The 23302-nt window shown below is 41.7% G+C and overlaps 1 protein-coding gene across 3 annotated transcripts in view; it reads right to left on the bottom strand.

Moving 5' to 3' along the window:
* The window catches only part of RNGTT (RNA guanylyltransferase and 5'-phosphatase), a 210564-nt gene that overhangs the window by 45081 nt on the left and 142181 nt on the right, over nucleotides 1–23302 (bottom strand). For all 3 annotated transcript variants that reach the window (XM_077304532.1, XM_077304539.1, XM_077304548.1), the window contains one exon: nucleotides 3671–3771. In XM_077304532.1, coding sequence (XP_077160647.1) covers nucleotides 3671–3771 — 101 coding nt within the window. The remainder of the gene's footprint in view (nucleotides 1–3670; nucleotides 3772–23302) is intronic.

Raw genomic sequence — 23302 nt, 5'->3', positions numbered from 1 at the left:
CTCCCCTCCCACTGGAAGCCCAGGTCATGAGAGTTGCATGGCTGGCATTCTACCACCTTTGCCAAGTCAAACTATTAGTGCCCTAGGCCCTGGAACACCTAGCCACAGTGATTCATGCAACTGTCACCTCTAGACTGGACTTCTGCAACTCTTTGCAGGCCTGCCCTTAACCTTGGTCCAGAAACTACAGCTGGCCAAAACACGCCAGCCAAGGTTCTCACAGCAACACCATGGAGGTCCCACATACAGCCCATTCTCCAACAACTGCAGTGGCTACCTGTCGAATTCCAGATCAGGCTTAAGGCTCTGGTAATCAAGGTCATATGTGGTCAGAGCCCAGTGTATTTGAGGGATTGCCTCTCTGCATACACCCCTTAAAGAGCTTTGCGCTCCACCACCTCCAATTGTCTGGTGATCCCTGGTCCCAAGGAAGCCCACTTGATCTTAATCAAGAACAGAGCCTTCTCTGTCCTGACCCTCACCTGGTGGAATGAGCTTGCAGAAAAGATCAGGGCCCTAACAGAACTAAAACAGTTTTGCAGGACCTGCAAAAGGGAGCTCCTCTGCCAGGCATTTGGTTGAGGTTGCCTGGAACCAACAACACCACTGGGCCCCTGTTGTTTCCTCCCAGGAATCAAAGTCATTTAAATGTTACTGTAGATGCATTCACTGGATTATACTGGGAACATTATTACTTCAGTGTTACAGAAAAACAATGAGAGAAAAGACATTTTAATCAACCATTATCTCTGGTTGTCAAAGTTCCTAACAAATTCAACAAGAACATACAATATATTCAAAGAAGAAAAATAATATGCAAATTATCTCAAGAGAATCTACAAACATTTTGATAATTCTCCTAAGGTAGCAAATAGTTAAAATATTCTGGATCCAAACTTTCTGATGATCCAATCAAATAATGATTTCTGGATTGATTACTTTCAGTTTTGTCTGCCTGTTCCAAAGTCATGCTGATGGCTTCTTCTATGAACTTCTTCCCTGCTCAATTTACAAATCAAGTTCCTTGTTTGAAGTCATTTGCAATGCCAGGGTGAACTTCCTTCATCTTTACCACATTTGTCTTCCAGTCAGATAAGCTATCAAGATTTCTTTAGATGACTGAAGACAAAGAACAAGGTAGACACCTGATCATATGCTGCAGTTGCCAGAGCTTTTATTGTAGGGAAGCCTATGAAACAGATGCTTGATTCTAACAAGGACTAATCAATATGACCACTTCTCTTGCACCCCTGGCTATGTTTTACTTACTAATAATGTCACGAACGTCCCTTTGCCATCAATGCATGCAACATTGTCCCAGACAACTCCCTGGGATGATATCATTTCTTTGGATTGCCTGCTGCTCATTCAGGGATGCAAGTGTTCATTCTCTGTTTTGAATATCTCCTGACAGATCTGATGATCTGCTGCAGCAAAAACCTATGAGATATTTTTTACTCACACTCTTTGTTTCACTGAATGTCCCTGCTTTCATATTTCTCCACAATAATTAACCTACATCTTAGGCATTTCTTCATGTTAGTTTGCCTAAATTCTCTCCCAATGGCCTGGTTGAGAGGAAGATATAAAAATCTTTCCTACACTAAGTGCTCTTGTTCTTGCCAGACTAATCAATCTGTGACAACAGCACATTTACTGCTCTACTTTCCCATTCATGCAGTTGCTTGGGTACACTATCTGACACCATGGTTGAGCAGAAGATAGGGCTGCACTGATGAAGCTCAGGTGTACTACCTTTTAGAACAGGGATTCCCAACCAGGGGTCCATGGAAGTTCTGAAGGGGATCCATGAGAGCTCTGGCGTGATACTGGAGGGGTCCAGGCTGTCTTCTCTGCTCCTGCTCTTCTTTCCAGCCTACATGAGGCAGAGCTGTCATAGTAGTAGTAAAGTTGGGGTGAAGGAGCAAAAGGAGAGTGAAGGGTGTTGCTAGTGATGTCACTTCTGGGGTCATAGCAGAGGATGTGGCCAGCTGACATTACTTCCAGGACTCCTCAAAGTCTGAAAAATTATTTCACGGCTCCTCTACAGTCAAAAGATTGAAGAAGGCTGTTCTAGAAGACAGAGACCCTGTGATTTCAACAGCTGTTGCTGGATTCCTATGCAAAGCCCTTTGCCATCACCAAACTGGATAGACCCCTGGTATACATTTTATCTAATTTTAGTTCCTCTTTAACATGCTATTTTATTCTGATTAATGTTACTCCTTTTACAGATTATACCACTAAAGGTTTATTGGTTGAGTGATTGTTTCACTGAATGCTTCCTTTTCTGCTGTGTCCAATTCTATTAAAATATTTTCTTTTCTTTAGTTACCAGCACTCTCCTTCCATTTATTGCCAAAATGTTGCAGTAGCCTTCCATCTTAGAAAACGGAGCTATAATTTGCTTGTGCATGCCCTTCATCAGATGTACTTCTTCATTCTTGATTATTGGCTGTTTAACATAAGCACATATGGCTTCAAGTGTTGTTTTAGGAAACATATCACAAAGAACATGCCACATCTTTTGAAGACTTTGCTTGGGGGGGGGCAGGTTTATCGTGCAAAACAGATATTCATTCACCTTTTTGGCATTAGTATATTCATTTATACAGGTCAATATATTTACAAGTTTTGTAGTATCCATTCAGAAGTTTGCATATTTTGCTCTTTAATTCATATCTCACTCGAAGTTTCTTGTATTCTTTGAGTTAAAATATTGAACTGGCATTGAACAAGGTGACTGCAGATGTTGGTTTCAAGGTGATTATAGACAGATCATGGATTCATGGTTGAGCCACTGCACTGATTTTCTTAGAGGTTTGAGTTTTCTTAAACGTAAGACCTAATAACTGGGAACTTGATGTCATGTTTTTTCGGGAAATTTACAGAATACCTCTGAAGTACCTGCCAGTTATCATGAGCCAGCTAGTCTGGGAGTGGTAGGAAATAATAAATTCAATAAATAAATAAATACGTAATAAATGATTGAACCTAACAATTTATTTTGCAGTAATAAATTTGAAAATACAACCAAAGAGAAATATATGTATCACAAGTATACCCTGAAGAATCTCTGATACAATACAGTTTAAGCTCTACATGTGTTCTAGTGGATAAATACTACCAAAGGTAAAAATCTTAAGAATGACAATCTATTAGAGAAATTGTATTAAATTTAAAAAATAGACATTTTATTATAACTGATGAAGACCATCTGCTGGACTGGTTATATCAAATCAATCTTTGAAATTTAAGTGCATGTCTTATTCCTCCTTCGTTCACTGTCCATATGCCTCTAGAAATCTTTTGACAATCCAGTTTATTCCTACCAGGCAACAGCAAATTGTTGGGCAATTTACAGGGTGAAACAGGAACAGCTTCAACAGCATTTAGCTACTGTGTGAATTCTTTTTCTCCCTCTTTCCTCTTTATTTTGCAGTCAGAAACTGCCTTTTCTCAATCCTTCCGCTTCCTCCACCTATTTCTCCTTTCAATTATGCAATAGGACTTCGTTATACTGAGCTTCCCAGCTCCCAAATTACAGTAAACTCTTTCAATACAGGCCCCTCCTGCCCCCAAAGCCCTCTGAATGTTTTCTCTTCAAGCTGCAGGTGGTATTACATTTTGGCCTCTTTTTATATAAGATGAATGGGAAGAGTTTACATACCCTTCTCCACCAACTCTTGTTATTTTTAGCCGAAAATCCACCGAATTCAGACTGGGTGGCTTCCATTTCAAAATGTCATCACATCGTCCAGGCTTGTATTTCTTTAAAAAAATTAAAAAGAATTAAATAATGCTTACTTGTTTTTTTAAAAGCCAGAATTTGACAGCTTTTTGAGTATTTCAGAATTTGATTATGAGAACAAGTCTGTATTGTAACATCAATACTCCTGGTTGGTGATTTAGCTGAAACCCAAAGTATTAAAAACAGTACTTGAAAGGTAATGGTACCATTTTGTGAGTACAATATAAATTTTGCTGTCCATGTAATGATTCTTAATATGCTAAAATAATTTTATAGGATTTGTAAAGGCTGCATACAATCACCATATGGTCTGCACTGACTGAATGAACTGAATTCAAGAGAAGAATTCTCCCTCCTTCCCAAAATGTGCAGGCATGGCCAATAGGTTTTAGCTATGACTGCATGGGATTTAATTCCAATGTTTTGCAGCTCTAAAAGATAATGGGACAGCACAAGACACAAATGAGATACTAGACTGTTAGTTGTTTTAAAAGAAAATCTTCCACTGATAATATAGGGAAAGCAACAATAAAAATACAAAAACATTATGTACATCAAAAGTTCTGAAAAATCAATTTTTCAAAATACTTAAATCCTCCCAATCAAGGAATAATTTCATTACAGTTTGACGAAAATGGAGGGGACTCATTTTTGTGAACATTTCCATCTTCTGTTATACAGTTGGGGGGGGGATTGGTAATGGACATTTTTGCTTTGGAGTCACACCTGCCCTACCACCTGCCCCCAATTACATCAAGTGGTACAATATTATGTATTACCTCTGAAAGCTGAAAAACTCATCTATCATGCTTGTCTGTCTCTAGTTCAGACTAGTGCCAGTTAACTTATTCATAAACTACCTGGATGGACCAACAAATGCTCAAGGGTGAGCCAGTGACTGAACTTTTTGTCCATAAATAAAAAGCAACATGCTTCCAAAACAAAAGAATGGTGTGACATTCAAAGAAGGATTACCTATATAAAAGGATAATTGGAATTTGAGCTTTACAGCAAGGCAGCCAATTTTGCAGATCAGAGCCACATATCTTTTCCGTCTTAATAAAACAGTAAGGAGTGTTGGGGTGGGCTCAGTCCATGATGGGGAAGGGCAACAATTGGTCCCATGGCCCTGGACTGACAAGCGGAAGGGCCAATTGGAAGGTGCAAAGCGCCTTTCGATTGGCCCCTTACCAGGACAGACCAAAATTCCATCCAGCCAGGGGCAATCTGGAGAAATGGCTGCCAGTCTGCTCCTGACCACCGCAGGGAGAGGAGGTTAGCAGGGCTGCCAAGGGGATGAGAACAGAGGCTTGGACAGGCTGTGCCAGCCCTTTTCGCTCCAAGGCTGTCCTAACTGCCATGTCCAACTGTAAATTGCCTCAGAACCCTGACAGAGCTGGCAGGAGGCTGCAGAGTGCTCCCCCTCCCCCCCCTCCAGGCCTGCTGCAAAGGAGCCTCTGACTGGCCCTGACTGAGGGAAGGAGGCCTTTCCAAGAGCAACGCAGGGGAGCCTGAGGGCCTTCCTTTTGAGGGGGGGGGGACTTTCCCCTTCTGCCAAACAGTTGCCTGACAGGGAGGCCACAGAAAAGCCCCTTCTCACTTAAAATACTGCTCTGCCCGGAGGTTAGACACAGCCAAGCCATGTGTCTTTCTTCTTTGCAACTCTCCACAGATTTGAGGCCACTGCACAGCGTTATTCTGCAGATGAAACTTGGTTTTTTTGTCTCCTGTTTCATCTGCACAACAATCCTGTGCAGTAGGCCTTAAGTCTTTCAATTCAACAACAACAACCTGTGTGGGAGGCCCTAAATGTTTCTTCTCTACCACAACCCTGTCCAAAATAGCCCTTTCTGCCTGGGGAGCTGATCTTTATACTCTGCAGGTGAGCTGTAATTCCAGGAGCTCTCCAGGCCACACCTGGAGGTTAGCTACCCCTGGATTGGAAATATTCCTGGAGATTTGGAGGTGGGACTTCAAAATCATACAATGCCTCAGAGTCCAGCCTTCAAAGGAGCCATTTTTGCCTGCAGTTGGGAGGGAGTGGTGCAGGAGTGTCACTCCTGGGCTATGGGCTATGGCCAGCCCTTACCAGCAACTGTTTGTATTCTGGGGCGCAGACAGGCAGACCAGCATCAGTCCTGTGAGTCTGGAAAGTGCAGGAAGATCTAAATAAATACTTACAGCCCGAAACTGTAAATCGTGAGAGGGAGAGAAAGGGAAGACGATTGGAAAATGCTTTGAGACACCTTAGGCCTGCTGGGTCACTGCGGCCCATTCCCAGTTCTCTCAGACCTCTCACAGCCCCACATACCTCACAGGTTGACTATTGTGGGGAGACAAATGGAAAAGGTGTTTGTAAACTGCTTTGGGACTCCTTTGGGTAGTAAACAACAGGGTACAAAAATCCGTTCTTCTTCTAAGGAGCAACCATGAAAGAAGCATGTGGGCACATAACATTTTATCAACAGTGAAACATTGGAGATAGAAAGAACGGGGTGGACACCTGTGTACTGTGACTACCATATGTGTATTAGGGCAGAGGGGCATTTCGGTGAATGTGGCCTAATTCATACAAGAAGGGAAATGACGCAGAACTGGGGGGGCAATTGGTTGCCATGTAATCTTCCCCTAAGAAGAGTCTTCAGTCTGATTTTCCCTTCACATATATGAAGACATGGCTCTGGAAAGCTCATCTGTAACCACTATGGCACAATTCCCAAAGGTCAGTCTTCTCCCACACTCAACGAACATTCCAAACCACAGATTCTTGACAACCATATCTCCACACCCATGCCCTCATTTGCCACCACGCCACCACAACCTCCCACACAACACACACATTCAACACCATGCCCTTACAGACTGGACAACTCCTCCCCTTCCTCTTTCCACTGCCAAGCTCTAGCGCCCGTTGTATTCTTGGATACAACGGGCTTTGCCCCTAGTAGATTACATAATACTCCAAAGGGATCTCTCCAAAACTGGTGAACAGACAATTAAAAAGTACGTAAATAAGATTCAATTTAAAAACATATTGTCTGTCTGTCTGTCTGTCATCTTTGTCAGTGGTCCCCACCCTTTTTATCACCGGGGACCACTCAACGCTTGACAATTTTACTGAGGCCCGGTGGGGGGGGTAGTTTACTCCTCTACTCTCAACCACTGCCCTAACGCTCTCTGATCACTATGGTAATGTTTAAACATCCCTTCAAAATAAGATACAGACACGCCACAACAATGAACATAAGGAACATTTTATTTCCATGGAAATTTTAACTCATGACAATGACAAATCAATGGGAACCCTGAGCTTGTTTCTCTGCAACGAGATAGTCCCATCTGGGAGTGATGGGAGACAATGACACTTGAAGTGTGTTGTAAAGGGCCGGGGGGGGGGATGAAGTAAAGGGCCGGGGGGGGAAGGCATCCTTCGCGGCCCACCTCCAAGTAGTTGACGGACCACATGTGCAGCCCACAGGTTGGGGATCGCTAATTTATGTCATGTTACAGACCCATAAGGTTTTTAAGGCAAGAGGTATTCAGAAGTAGTCTGTCATTGCCTGTCCTTGCATAGCAGCTCTACATTTCTTTGGTGGTCTCTCATCCAAACCATAACAAGGGCCCAACACTGTTTAGCTTCCAAGATCTGATGAGGTTTGGTGAGCCTGCGTTATCCAGGTCAGGACATAGATATATACATAAACCAAAAGGGGGGGAGGACTAGAACTGGAACAAAAAAAACCCAACTGGTAACAGTTAGAACCTAAAAAGGTTGAATGTCTGTAATGTTGTTAAAATCATATTACTTTTATTGTGCACAATAAAAAAACAACTTGAGGCATTCAAAACATATGTCCAGCCCATAGGCTATTGCAAACCAGTACGCTAAGCACTATGTGTACCAATAGACCAACTTGTTTTGGCCCTTATAGGGTCTTCTTCAAATATCTGGTTTTAACACAGACCAGTTCTTAATAATACATATAAAATATGTACAGCAGCCAGAAAAAGCTCCAAAGTAAGAGCTGTAAAGTATCACACTTAATGAAAGAAGATTTCTAGTTTTCAGTCATTAGCTTTCTTCCAAAGGCTGCCCAAAATTTTCAATGGTGTGTTTCCTTATTAGTGCATGCATTGCAGAATTTCACAGTATCACTGTATCATGACATCTTCAAACAAACCTATTTATTTCAAAAATTCTTAAGTTGTCTCTCTAGCAACCTGCTCAAGGCAGCTTAAATTTAATATAATTAAACAAGCAAATATCACTACAATTGCCAAAGGATAACAGCATAAAACAGTCTAAAATGCTGTAGATAACATGAACCAGAAGCAGGTCGTAAGACATTTAAGAGACAAAAACCTTTGTTAAAATCCTGAATAAAAAATACTCTTTTAGCCTAATGTCTTGAAGAAAGTAAGGCAAGTGATAAGCAAGTGTCACACAGGAGGGCATTCCAAAGGCATTGTCCACTACTAGAAATGTGAGCAATGAGGGAATTCCAAAGACAAGAACATCACTAGGGATGTGAACGCCATAGTCCCATATGATGTCATAGTCCCATTGTATACGGCACTGGTCAGACCACACCTGGAGTACTGTGTGCAGTTCTGGAGGCCTCACTTCAAGAAGGACGTACAGTATTTGCTGGTGTATAAGACTACTTCCCCCCCCTGAAAAGCATGCCTCCAAGTGGGGGGGGGTCGTCCTATACGCCGGGTGCACTTCAGTACTGTAATGTAATGTAACAAACTCTATATTTAGAGTGGAAATGTTGGGGGGTCGTCTTATACGCCGGCAAATACGGTAGATAAAATTGAAAGGGTACAGAGGAGAGCGACGAGGATGATCTGGGGCCAAGAGACCAAGCCCTATGAAGATAGGTTGAGGGACTTGGGAATGTTCAGCCTGGAGAAAAGGAGGTTGAGAGGGGACATGATAGCCCTCTTTAAGTATTTGAAAGGTTGTCATTTGGAGGAGGGCAGGATGTAGGCTTTTGCGATTCGGCCACCGAAGCAGCCGTTCCCTCCGGGCGCAGCCAGCGCTGTGCTGCGGGGGGGGGCAGTGCCGGCAGCAGCGTGACAGCAGGCACAACCACGCAGGCGTGGAATTCCGCACCTGCGTGGTTGCACCCGCTGTCACGCCGCTGCCGGCACTGCCCCCCCCCCGCGGTGTGGCGCTGGCTGCGCCTGGAGGGAACGGATCCCACAAGCCTAGCAGGATGCTGTTCCCATTGGCTGCAGAGGAGAGGACACGCAGTAATAGGTTTAAACTACAAGTACAATGATATAGGCTAGATATCAGGAAAAAAATTTTCACAGTTAGAGTAGTCCAGCAGTGGAATAGGCTGCCTAAGGAGGTGGTGAGCTCCCCCTCACTGGCAGTCTTCAAGCAAAGGTTGGATACACACTTTTCTTGGATGCTTTAGGATGCTTAGGGCTGATCCTGTGTTGAGCAGGGGGTTGGACTAGATGGCATGTATGGCCCCTTCCAACTCTATGATTCTATGATTCTATGATTCTAACGCTGTGGGGGTATGAAGAAATTGGGAGGGGGCAGATTTGAATTGATGTGATGGACAATGCAAGTGGCGATGGTCATTCAAGTACCCCAGCCTCAAGCCATTTAGGACTCTAAAGGTAAGAACCAGAACTCTGAATTTTGTCTTAGACCAGACAGTGTAAATTTTTCAGCACTGGGGTGATACACGTATCCTGCCTGGATGGTGTGCAAATTATTCCTGCACAAGGGGAAATCAGACTGGACACTCTTCTTAGGGAGACATTACATGGCAACCAATTCCTCCCAGTTCTTCATCATTTCCCTTTTTGTGTGAATTAGACCGAAATGTCCCCCTGCCCTAATATACATGGAGTAGTCACAGTACACAGATGTCCACCCTGCTTCTTTATCTTTTCACTGTTGATAAAATGTTACGTGCCCACATGCTTCTTTCATGGTTGCTCCTTAGAAGAACTGTTTTTTTTTTGTACCCTGCTGTTTACTCCCCAAAGGAGTCTCAAAGTGGTTTACAAACACATTTTCCCTTCATCTCCCCACAATACACAGCCTATGAGGGATGTGAGGCTGTGAGAGGTCTGAGAACAGGGAATGGGCCGCAGTGACCCAGCAGGCTTCAGGGGTCTCAAAGCAGTTTCCAGTAGTTTTCCCTTCCTCTCCCCATAGCAGACTCCCCGTGATAGAGGTGGGGTAGAGAGCCTCACATGGAAGCTGGCAACCCTAAGAGGAGGACAAAGAGAGGCATTTTCATTAACTGAGGCGGGTAGCCTGTATTGCCAGAACAGATGTGGGATCTCCTCTCCCACTGGCAGAACCACAGCTCCTAAGTAACTTTACATTCTCCAGAAATCTCTGGCTAGTAATATCATTAAGTGTGTCTGCAAAGACAACATGATAAATCCTTGGTTACTTAAAATATAAGACTAAGCAGAAACTCTCCCGATGTCTTTCTGCCAAAGAAATCTAACAAGAATAACACCAGCAAAACTACATGGGATTGCTAAAGTTAGTAAATGATGCAAGGAGTTGCAAAACTGTTATAAAAGTAAAATTAAATACAATGGATCTCATGAACCAAAGTCAACATTTAACACCAGGAAGACAGGAGAATACCTGGGTTTAAGTTCAGCTAGTCTTTGTGAACAGAACTGAATCTTGCATATCTCATCACACATTGACTCCAAAAGCAATCCTTTCAGTTGTATATGCTGTACACTAGTGATCCCCAACCTGTGGGCCGCGGACCACATGTGGTCCTTCAACTAATTGGAGGTGGGCCCCGGAGGATGCCTTCCCCCCCCCCGGCCCTTTACTTCACCCCCCCCCCCGGCCCTTTACAACGCACTTCATTGTTGTGGCATGCCTGTATCTTATTTTGAAGGGATGTTTAAACATTATCATAGCCTTCAGGGAGGGCGGTATATAAATCTAAATAAATAAATAAATAAATAAAAATAAATAAATAAATAAATAAATAGCGATCAGAGAGCGCTAGGGCAGTGGTTGAGAGTAGAGGAGTAAACTACCCCCCCTCACTGGGCCTCAGTAAAAGGCGTTGAGTGGTCCCCGGCGTTGAGTGGTCCCCAGTGATAAAAAGGTTGGGGACCACTGCTGTACACTGTTTTCACTAAGTGATATTGCAATATCATGAGGTCTGAACAGAAAACCAGGAGTTCTGTCAGTGTTTTGGGCAGATACACAGAAGCAAAAAAAGCATCATTCTATGAGCTATCTGTGTTCAGAAGAAAATCAGATTTTTTTGCAGTGAGGTCTGAGAAATGATTATCTTCCCTCCAGAAACTGAGCATTGCAAAAATCCAGTGTGCTATTACGTCTTACAACTATTCAAAGGGACACACATCATTTTTTGCCTGCACTGTTCTGTCACCACATTTAAAAGCCCCAAACCATGCAACTATATATGTTATTATGAGAATTTGTTTTAGGGCAAAATAACTAAAGTGGATAACTATAGAGACAGCTGTTCAGTTGACCTCCAGTAGAAAGGAAATGTAACATAAGTAATAGTTCAGGGCTGCTACAATCAGGATGCAATTATAAGAATGACAACATTTGCACTAGGAAGTATTGTTATGCCATTAGAACGTATATGTAGATTTATCTAGAGGAAATGGAAACCATGCAGTCTCCTCATATTCGAACAGTGCTGCTCCTCTCTACTGCCTCAGAAGATCAGCTGGCTGAAAGTAGGGTGCTCTGCTTCCTCACAGACAGAACATATTATCAAGCTGTTCCCAGAAAGCCTTCATGGGCAAGCTTCTCTTCTCAGCGGCAATGTAGAAGTGCAGTCTACATAAAGCAAGCACTTCAGGGTACATTTTCATTCCACCTGATTAACAGAAGGAATGGAAAAGAGGGGCAGCATTAAAGAAGTAAAGAGGGACACCTTCATCCCTTCCTGATCCAGTCAAAATATCATGGCATCCATTTGCTGTTCTCTACCACAACTACTACACGCAGCTTATGAGAGGTCAAATCTCCCTTTGCAAATGGAGGGAGGTGAAAGTGCAGGAAACCTTACTAAAAGGAAGAACTTCTAACACAGAATCATGAGACCTCAGAGTTGGGGGGGCAGCATAGCAATCCTAATAAATATTGTTAGGACAAGAAAACTGGAAGGTAACTACCACTGGCCATGCGGCAGAACAGCCGGGGGCAGTATAAGAAGCCAAGCAGACAGGGAAATGACAGAAGGCAGGGAAGCACTAATGGCAAGGATGGGAGAAACTAGATGAAAAAGGGAAGAAGCCAGGTGGGCAAGCCACAAAAGAGAAAGACTGCCAGGAGGACACAGCAGTGCTGGTTTCCCCTTGCTTCCCTAGCTGCTGCTTGTACCAGAGAGTGAGAAAGCAGTCAAGTAGCAGTGGCCTGGAAGAGGAGGGAATGCACTGTAGATGCTTTATCCTTTGTTTGTTCCTTCCTTCTCACCCTCCGAAAAAGAAGGTAGGGAAATGGTAGCGATTGAGAGGAGGCAGCTTCTTTTCCCCAAGTTTCTCATATGTTCTCTGAAGATTGGGGTTGGAGTTTAATAAATGACATTGGAAAATAACAGTAGCGTTAAGGTAGAGTACCCCAACGTCTGCCAGACTGACCTCAAGCGACTTCAAAATGCAGTTATTTAAGTGCAAGTGAGGGAATTTACCACTGTCTAATTAGTGCTGCTGTCTGTTATAGTGATGTTGACATCTGAGTTCTTCGACATCCCTCCAGTATTATATTTTAGAAAAAAAATAGTAACTTTTATTTACTCTCCTGGATAGAGGAATGAGGACATAAGACAAACAAGTGTGAAGCTTCTAGTAGGTGAAACATCCTATTTGCTAGACTCATTCATTTACAACATTACAGTTAGCAATTCTTGGACAAACAGGACAGTTATTAGCTAGTTTTTTAAACCACTGAGGTGTTTGGCCTCCCCACCGTCTTATGAATCTCACAGTATAAGTAAGAGTTCCCCTTAAAAACGCCAATTTTCCAGCCAGTTTCCCCCAGAACCTGGACTATGAAATTTATGCACTCTCCTGAGACAGGAGAATCCCTTCAGTCTTGCTCTCTTGAGGTGTAAACCCTATCCCTTAAAACTTCATTATATCTGAGGCCAACAAATTGAGATTCTTCCAGTCGCTGTCTGGAACCAGAATGCTCAATATGTCTCAAACTGAGGGGCTTATCATCCCCCCCCTCCCTCCCTCCCTCCCTCCCTCCTTCTAGCTCTTCCGGCATTCCTTCGATCCTAGGTGGCTGTTAGTTGCTCTGCGCACACCCCAAATATGGAAAAGATAGAAGATTGACAGAAAGGGGCAGGACCTTTGCCCATCTGTCACAGTTCCCACTGGTTGTTAATCTTAGCCTTTATGTGTGCTTCATTAACTATGGAAAACCAAAACAGGACAAGAAAACTTAAACATGTGAAAAGTCTACTTCAAAACAAATTGTCCTGATCCAGAGCTGAATTATCAAAATGAGCACAGACACAGGGCCCCCAATAGAATAAAAGTTCTAGTTTTCATCAGCAACCTTCCAAAATTAATTTATATGCTATAGTAGTTTCACGTTTTGCCATGTGAGCTACTATGCTCCTGTGTGTCCTATTTAAACAGCTGATGGGAGGTTTCATTTTCAAAAAGACATCAATTAAAATCTGTTGCTTGAATGCTTTTACTGTAACACTGCATACAACTGAGATTTACGATCTTAAAAAAATTAAAGACAGCTATTCATCTTATCAAGAGTACATTAATTTTGGATTAAAAAGAAAAAGCTTATTACAAGTGGGGAAGGAAGATTCTGAACAGCGTGGCAGTTGCTCATATACTGGAGGTTAATTCATCCATCAGGTAAGACCTTGATCTTTTCTTCAGTGACTCCTATAGCTCACCTGTGTTGCTGATGTAGCTTTTAAGATACATGCAATGCAGGTGACTAGCTGCCTAGGAGGAGGGGGGGACACTCCACTTTGTCCCAGTTATTACAGCAAGGACCCCTACTGTAGACTGTCCCAGGCATCCAATGGGCAATCCCAAACAAGTGGTGGTTAAGGTCTGGTGACAGCTAGAGGCTCATGACTTTCTCATGGCTCAGCTAACAGGCAGGAGGTTGGCAGGAAGGTAGAGCTGTGTAAATCAGACTAACTGACCATTAAGAATGCCCCAAAAGGGCCCAACTCAGCCAAGCGATGAAGACCCAGCCAAGGGAGCTGATTAGTCAAAAGATGAGGATACCAGGTGGAAGTAGGTACCTCCAAGGGTTGATTGGCCCAACCAATAGGGGGTGGAACATGTAAGCACTGTGAGGACCTATTTAAACCCAGTCAGTGTCAGGCCATGGAGGAAGTGTTTGGGTGGCTGCTGTCACAGAGCAAGGGCCAGAATGGATAAGAAGGGAACTTCCTGATGGGCAGAGGACGACTTAGGTGACCACAAGCCTGTTCCCTCTACATCTGAGGCCTAAGGGACCTGGAGGCCCAGACCACACTGCCAGCTGGGAACCAGAAACAGGCTTATCTCCTCCATTCTCTGCTCCAGTATCTCATCTGGAAGTGTCAAGCCACGTTTCTGTCACTGCCTTTCTCTGTGACAGTCCAGCAGAGCTCTTATACTACATCTTACAGCATACTGAAATTACTTCCCCTACCCTCCTCCATATGGCTGGTAAAATGTGTGGACAAACCCTTAACCCTAGCCACAATTAAAAAACACAATTATAAAATAAAATAGCTATGATCCATGTCTTGTAAGCAAATGCTCACTAGTATTTCTTTGGTGATGCCAGTACCTCCCTCTATCAATAATCATAGAGATCATTAGGATAAGAGCACATTTATTCAGAATTTCAAAGCATGTCAAATGCCAATCTATGCCAAAACCTATTTTGTGCCACAGTTGCTTTCATCCAGGTCACATAGCAACATTAAACTTGATACAATAATGAAAAGTTTTTATTTTTTCAGTGAATTTATTTTATGGAATTCTTTTTGAGTGCTTGGGTTTAGTTTCTTTGCTGCAAGACAGTATAAACAAACCAGAAACCAGAAACTTTTAAGGCCTTGTTTCAGTTATGAAGTCAGGGTATCTTAAGGGACCCAGTTTCCATGCCTGCCCTCTTCCTCACTTCTTATACTTTTAGAAATTATAGGTCATGATTATTTGTTTCCATGTGTTCTAATATGACAAACAAAATAGTAGCTGAGAGATGTTTTTCTTTGCCATACCTGGTAAAAAATATTTTCATGTAAAATTCTTTTACAACAAAAATTGGATAGGACTAAAGAAGGTACTTAACTCCTCTAATCACCTTCACGGCCATGCATGGTCTGGGCCCAGTGTACCTGAGGGACCACAGTCTATACCCCCCCAAGAGCCCTACGCTCTGCTACTTCCAACTGGTTGGTGATCCCTGGCCCCATAGAAGTGCATCTGACCTCAACCAGGGCCAGAGCTTTCTCTGACCTGGCCCCCACCTGGTGGAATGAGTTCTCTGAAGAGATCAGGGTCCTACCTGAGCTACCACAGTTCTGTAGGGCCGGCAAAATGGAGCTCTTCTGCCAGGCATTTGGTTGAGGTTGACCAAATCAACACCTCCTGCTGCCCCCTCCCCCGAATCTCCTCCACATGAACTGCTCCTAAACATAGAACAAACTATGAGGCCACAGCTGGCAACATTGTCACTACTGATGTTGGAACCATTGTATTGAAGTGTGGTTGAAATAGTTCTTACTGGCTGTTAAGACTATTGTTACCATTCTACTGTTTGAAATTGTTGAATTGTAACCCCTACATTTCATGTAAACTACTCTGAGCCACAAGAGGAGGCAGCAAATAAATAAATAAACAAACAAACAAATAAAGTCTTGTAATCTTTTATAACATTTTAGAAAGTGTAAGTGCTACAACAAAAGATAGTGCTTGAGATCTTTCCTGCTCACCTCTTCCCCTTGCAGCCCACAATACTCTGCAAAATGTTGCTTCTGGGGTCTGCAGCGAAACACAGGAACTGGAAAAAACTGTCATTGGTGCCGGCAGAAATGCTCTTCTTGTGGAAGAGCTTACTGTTACTTTTACACTTCTCATTTCAAATGATGGTATACGGAGATCCTAATGAGAAAAGTTCTACATTCTCCAAAACAGCCACTAGCATGGATGTGAGGGAAATCTGGCTGCGACATCTGTCACCCCATTGATCAGCAGGGTTGATTCTGCTGATCTGGCTGGCTAGGCGGGTGTCCCCTACCTCCTTCGCAGCTTCATGTTCATCCCTCCTGAAGCTGCATACTTGGTGGAAGAAGACAACCATCCCAGATAGGAGTGTATCTTTCTTTGGTCAAGGGTATACGAAACGTTCCAGCCACTAGCAACCTTTTCCTCCTCCATGGCACTCTCTATTGGATGGCCCAGACTTCTTTTAACATGCCCTGATACAAGGTGACGCAATAGATGACTACAGCAAGGCATCAGCTTTAGAGTTTGCAAAATGGAAGCAAAAATCATGAATGTGCAATCTCTAACAGTCCCGTTGATGCTGGCTTGCAAAGATTGCAGTGGTGATTCAAAGTTAGTAAATCACTGTATGTTTCTGAGGTCCCAGGGAAATGAGTCACAAACCACCAAGGTTTTTACATTACTTTTACTGAAAATTGTCCGTCAGGGATACACAGGCTTTGACACATGATATACTGCCTTTAGATTTTAAACAAATTAATAAACAAGAAAAAATATATCTATTGAAGTAGATCTTTCCTTCTTTGCCCATTATCTGGCATCATCAAAACCACCTGAAAAGTTGCTCCTGTCTATGGGAACCTTTGGGAATAGCTCATGATGGGTAGTACAGATAGTGCAGCTTGAGCAGGATTTTTGGTAAATCACAGAGGCACCCCCACCTAATGAGCATAGATGTCTCCCACTTTCACATAGGCACTTCTGTATTCAACTCACTGTAAACAGGTTTAAAATGTCGTCTTGAAAAATCAAACTACAAATCTGAAGAAATGGGACTCATTAAGATATGATCTTGCAGCCTGAAGGCTTCATATTCTTGAATAAAATACTGTATGACTTTTCAAGGAATATCATTGCACATAACACAGGAAACAAGATCATCCTTCCAAAATGAATATTCTAAGGTATAATTATACAATGATTAGATTTAATTGCATTAAATTTATGTGCTTGGATCGAAATTATAATTGCACATACTAAATTTAACCTCATTTAATCCCATAAAAATAAAGTGGAAGCAGAGTTAATCTGGTGAGAAACATGTTTGTAACATTCTACTTTTACTGCTAAAGCATCAATCACTGAAAATTAATCACATTAACTAGTATTAGGGACTTGAAAGGAGATTGTGGCTACAGTTACAGAAGATGCATCAAGATGGATAAAAATGTTAGTCTGACTGTGGCAGAAGAAAAGAGCAAGAGTCCAGCAGGACTGGTCCTTTAATGCTGCCAGAGGAGGTTGGGCAGAAGCATTCTGGGAGTGGGGAGGAGCACCACAATGTGCTGATATCACCTAGGAGTGACACTGGTATGTAAGAGGCTTCAGGGAGCAACACTCTGACTTCTGAGCAAATTTCTATGGTAGAATTTGCTTCAAACTGTAAGAGTTTTGTCCAAAAACCAAAGCGTCTCCCCCCTCCCCTCGACCCCAACAATCCTGGCGTGCCAACATCACTTCTGGGTGATCTAAGCATGTTGCAGTGTTTTTCCAAATTGGGGGGTGAGGTGGGTCTGGAAAGCATGCTACCCCCTCCTGGATTAGTAGATCTAGCAACCCTACTGCTCACTTCAGATAGCAAGAAAAGTGATACTGAAGAGTTATACTGTACCCTGTCACAAATTTTGTTAGTCTTTAAGCCACTACTGGACTCTTGCTCTTTTTTTACTGCTACAGAATATGTAATGACTTTGCTGCATAAGGACAATCAATGATCGTGTTCAGGGATGTGTAAGAAAAATAGGCAAGAACTCGAAAGTTGAGCTATAAAACAATATAAAAATTTAACAATTATTTATTAAAGTGCACCAATATTAGGTTTAAAAAAAGTAAAAACTATATTTTAAAACTATACAGATCTATCTGCACAACAGACTAAGCGTTTCAACCGTACTGGGTCTTCCTGAGTGGTCAATATTGTTAAATAATGCACTCATATCAAAAACCAATTATGAAGTATTGCTGGGAAATCCTGGAAAAATAAATGTAGAAACATATTAGAATTAGCAAATATTTAAAAAAAAGAAAAGTCTAATATATTCCTTCTCATGAGGTGGCCAAAGTATTTGAGTTTCATTTTCAGGATCTGGCCTTCTAAGGAGCAGTCAGGGCTGATCTCCTCTAGGACTGACCGGTTTGTTCGCCTTGGAGTCCAAGGGACTCGCAAGTATCTTCTCCAGCACCAGAGTTCAAAGCCTCAATTCTTTGACGCTCGGCCTTCCTTATGGTCCAACTTTCACAGCCATACATTGCAACTGGGAAGACCATAGCCTTGACTAGACGCACTTTTGTTGGCAGAGTGATGTCTCTGCTTTTTAGGATGCTGTCTAGATTTGCCATAGCTTTCCTCCCCAGGAGCAAGTGTCTTTTAATTTCTTTGCTGCAGTCCCCATCTGCAGTGATCTTGGAGCCCAGGAAAATAAAATCTGTTACTACCTCCATTTCTTCCCCATTTATTTGCCAGGAATTGAGAAGGCCGGATGCCATGATCTTTGTTTTCTTGATGTTGAGTTTCAAGCCAAATGTGTAGGTCATTCAAACACAAGTGGTGACTTACTGTTAGGTGTAGCCCCAACAAATACTGGTATAATGTTTCTTTTTGGAGCACCACCTTCAAAGATATATAATATCTAGGAACATCACTATGTAAAAATAATGTAAATACAAGACCACTATTCAAAATGTAAAGGTAAAAATGCCCATATTTCAAACAGGATATTTCCATACATACCTCAGCTACTGTATTACTCTGCAAAGAGAGTGCATCTTCTGTGTGTCAGAATTACTTCATAACTGGTTTTAGATATGAGTGCATTATTTAATAATATTGACCACTGAGGAAGACCCAGTAGGGTCAAAACACATTTGGTCGGTGTGCAGTTAGATCTGTAGAGATTTTTAATATAGTTTTTACTTTGTTTTTAACCTAATATTGGTGCACGTTCATAAATACTTGTTAACATTTTATATTGTTTTATAGCTCAACTTTTGAGTTCTTGATTTTGTTAAGGTTGGGTTTTTGTTCCCTTTTTGGTTTTGCAATGTAAGAAAAATAAAAAAAAAATTATGACGATGATGATGATGTCATCTGTCCAGTCATGTCTGACCCTCAGCGATTCTATAGGAAAGTCTTTGCCATGTGCCCCTGTCTCTGACTGCTTCTTTTAGTTTAGTAAACAAAAAATAGGTTTACAATTTAAAATTTCAGTAGAGCAGAAGACAGCGAAGGTATATATAGGAATGCAGAAGCAAGAGTGGCAAGGATGAATTTGAGAAAATGCAATTACATGCATTTAAACTATTTAAACTTATGAGGACTAAGAGGTTAGGCCAAAGGCTTCACATTCTGCAAAGGTCCTAGCAATGGATTTAGAGTCAAATCCAAGTGTATGGATTTTTGCCTTGATTGTGGTAATTATAGTAAACAACCTGGTAAGGTAATCTCTCAGCTACATAGGATAATAGCCTGGTGTTCTTGGACTGGAAACTGCTTCTTTGGCCAAGTCCTTCAAACAAGATATACTTGGTTCCAAAGATGATCTGGTTGACTTGGAAGCCTTTTCCAAGTGTTTATGTTGTTGTCAGGCCTTATTTCAGTGATAGCTTAGCAATGCTTTATTCTAGTGAAGATGAAGCAGAAATGCTTACTTGGAGTCTTGGGTGGAACCAAAGGACTTGAAGTTGGTCTCAGGATCATCAGAACCAAATATGAGGGAATCCATCTTTTTGCTACAGGTATAAGAGTTTTGCTTGCACATTTTCTGGAGTAGTGCCAGATAGAGCTTTCCCCCCACACTGTGGATTTCAAGCCTTGCTTTAGGTGTGAATTGTTGGGATACTGACCTATGAGAGACGTTATGTTCTTCATTGAAACACAGTGTATGGGGAAATATGGGGAATTTTGGACTCACAGGACTCACATTTTTTTAGAAACCTTTTTGAAGAATTCTCAGTTATGGTAAAGTTTTATTTCTGACAGATGCTTAGAGAAATGAACCTCTCTCAATGATAGCAGAGATAACTGAGGAGAAGGCATTCTACCCCCTTCTTGTCACATTGCAAAAGGTGGCAAAGTGATGTGGTAGGTAGGTCTGCACACATGCAGTAGCCATGTGGGATTGCACAGGTACCACAACAATGAACACAGAAGAGATGCTGTGAAAAGTTGACTCCCAGCATAAACACACTTGTTTGTGGATTGTCTGGAACCACTATCCAATGGAGGAGAGGCATAAAGAGTGGTGATTTCTGGAATAATCTAAAAGTCATGCCAGAATAATTCTGTGGGTGATAGAAGTATGATGGCACCAGAACTGTAGCTGCACTGTGATTCCATATTTAAAAAGTGTCTTTATTACACCCCAGAAAAATTGTCATCAGAACACTGAAAAAGTTTTTATAGGAAGAGGAGTTATCAAACTTTTAACATTATTAAAATGAAGAAAGTAGCAAGAACTGTATGAAATAAAACTAATGCCACCAAGATAGTACAGAGAAACGCAAAAGGTAATGTTGCATATTGTTGGTACCCATCAGCCATATTTTCATCTTGCCATTTCCCTCCTCTATTTATTTATTTATTTATTTATTTATTTAGATTTATATACCGCCCTCCCCGAAGGCTCAGGGCGGTTTACATTAAAACTAGTCAATGATACATTTATGCTGTAACACCCCAGAAAAGAAGCAGGTACATTGCTATCAGAGTGAATTTTCGTTTCTAGGGAGAGTAAAAAAGATTAATGATGAGAATAAGAAAATGAGATATTTAAGTGCAGACATCAATGAAGCAGAAAAAAGGGCATCATAAAGCTATAAAAATGAATACTCTTCTAACAACTATTAGAATACCCTCTACATGTACGACTTGCAAGAGCTGCCAGCAGATAACCATTGTATTGTTTTAGTTCCTAACTTCATATTCTGTACACAAAAGCTAACCTTCTCAATACTATGAAGGGTCAGCGTTGATTTTCCTTTTAAGCTTCCTAGGCTGAGTTGTCAACATTACTGTATAGGTCTATGGGAGTCATTTCAACAACGTCTGTTAGTCACAATATCAGCTAGCTGTGAATGTGTGAAGCTGCATGCTGTGTAACATTTCAGGTCTTGCAAACAGAACAGCCCTTGTAAGCTAATAACTAGTATTAATGCTCCTTATATACCCTCAAGTATGCCCCCCAAGGCATCCCCCACAATGACACAAAGCAAGTAGCTTCTAAGCTCCCTGCTGCTTAAAACCTTACACAAGCTGATCTGGATCACCTTCCAAGGTACTAGTGGTTGTTAAATGACCCTTCAGTGTCCTCAAATCTACCTCCAGAAGGCATTTTGTACCCGCATACACACACACAATGACATACATGATTAGAGAGAATATATAGCAGCTTCTAACCTCCCTATGATGAGTGAATTTACCGCTGGGTTGATCTTGAAAGATTTAGAATGGGATACCATTCCTCCCAATGACTTTTGCACTGGACCTACATTTCTGTACAAATAAAAAGTTGACTGTTTGCTAGTATTAATTAATGTTAAAATTAATCGGTGTTTTCAACTGTAATTTTATATCAAGGATCCCCTGACCTCATGAACAGCTTTTCAGGTGGTAGAGGCAATTACAGAACACACCAAGTGTCTAGAAAGATCAGTTGGTTCTTTGGACTTCCCTTATTATCTGACAACCCGGAATAATGACTTCCCTCCCTTTCTTACAACTTCTTTATACTAATTACAGTAAGGTTGTTATTCCAATGGGGGAAAAAAACATTTTAATGAAAAAGAAAATAATACAAGCCAGTTTCTGCACAGTGAAGTACTCTGCCCCCCCTTTGTATTCTTCTAAATAAAAAACAAATGCAAGGATATGGGAAGAAACACCCCACCACCTACTATGCATGTCAGAGGACTGAACCCTCCATAGGCTGAAGGCCTATCAACATTTGTAAGCAAATGTCATGGAAACCAAAGCCTCTCCATGGTAACATCATCCCTGGAACAGCACCTAGCCACAATAACATCAAACATTACTGTGACCTTGTCTTAGAGCATAATGTTGGTTTTTATTCTACAAACAACTAACAACACTCAATGTCCCTGACAACTGCAATGACTTAATAAATTAATAATTTCAAAAAATGCACTTGAGCTCATGCAATACATGCAGGAAACTCAATTCACTAAATCCAGAGTGAACTAAGCAAGCAATCAAAAATAACATAGTGTTTATCATTAAATCCTTAACCTATAAGGTAACAAAGGATTCCTGTTCCCCCTCCCCCCACAGACACAGAGAGAGAGAGAGAGAGAGAGAGAGATCTGCTCGAACAGCATGTCACATATTTGACACCAGAAAATTGTCAGGACTGTGGCTATGCTGCAAATTTACAGTAATGTATGAAAAAACATGATTAGGAAGACTGAAAATATTGTACCTGTACCTAGGTGGATGGGAACCTTGTATGCTTCAAAGAATTCAGGATGCATTTAAAGAGGTCTGTCATTTTTCATTTTAGTAAAATATAAGCCTCAGTTCAACAGGAACCTAACCCTAGTTTTACAGGAACCTTAAGAACAGTAAGACTGACCTGTTGGATCAAGCCAAGGATCTGCATAATCCAACCACATTTATTCTTAGACTTGATCTTATAATTATTTCAGATAGATTCAACATCAGAGGGGGTTTGAAACAAAAAAGGGGAATACAATTCCAGACATTGGAAATAATTTCTTTGGTTCTTTGCTCATTGTTTCCAAAGTACAAAACAAGTGGTAACAAAGCCAGAACATATAAGTTGGATAGGGGCTGTGGTGGGGTGGTGGGCCACCTGCTCAGACCAAACAAGGACCCACATTCAATTCAGTTAAAAGGATCTGGCGGTAGATAATGTGGAAAACTTCAGCCTGAAGTCCTGGAGAGCAGCTGTAAGTATAAGTAGCTTCTACTGACCTTGAGGGAACAACACAATTTGCTTCCAATAGGACCTTGAAGACAGTCGCTATTGGACTCAAATTTTGTTGTGCTACTTCAGACCAACATGGCTACCCACCTGAATCTATCTTGATGGACCGAGGGTCTGATGCTGTATAAGGCAGTCTCATGTGTTCATGGGTAATGGGGGAGCCATATTTTATATGCATGAAGAACAACTATGTAAAATAAAGGAAAAAACAGTAAAAGCAAAAAAAAAAAAAAAAAAAAGGAGGCCACTAGCTGCTTTACTGTGTTATGTCACTGCCAGCACCATCAGGGACATTGCTCCCCCCCCTTAGGAGTCGGAGTGTACGCTACTC

Source organism: Paroedura picta, chromosome 1 (genome assembly GCF_049243985.1).
Source record: "Paroedura picta isolate Pp20150507F chromosome 1, Ppicta_v3.0, whole genome shotgun sequence".
NCBI classification, from domain to species: Eukaryota; Metazoa; Chordata; class Lepidosauria; order Squamata; family Gekkonidae; genus Paroedura; species Paroedura picta.
The sequence above is the reverse complement of the archived record's forward strand: the minus strand, read 5'-3'. Positions and strand labels throughout refer to the sequence as shown.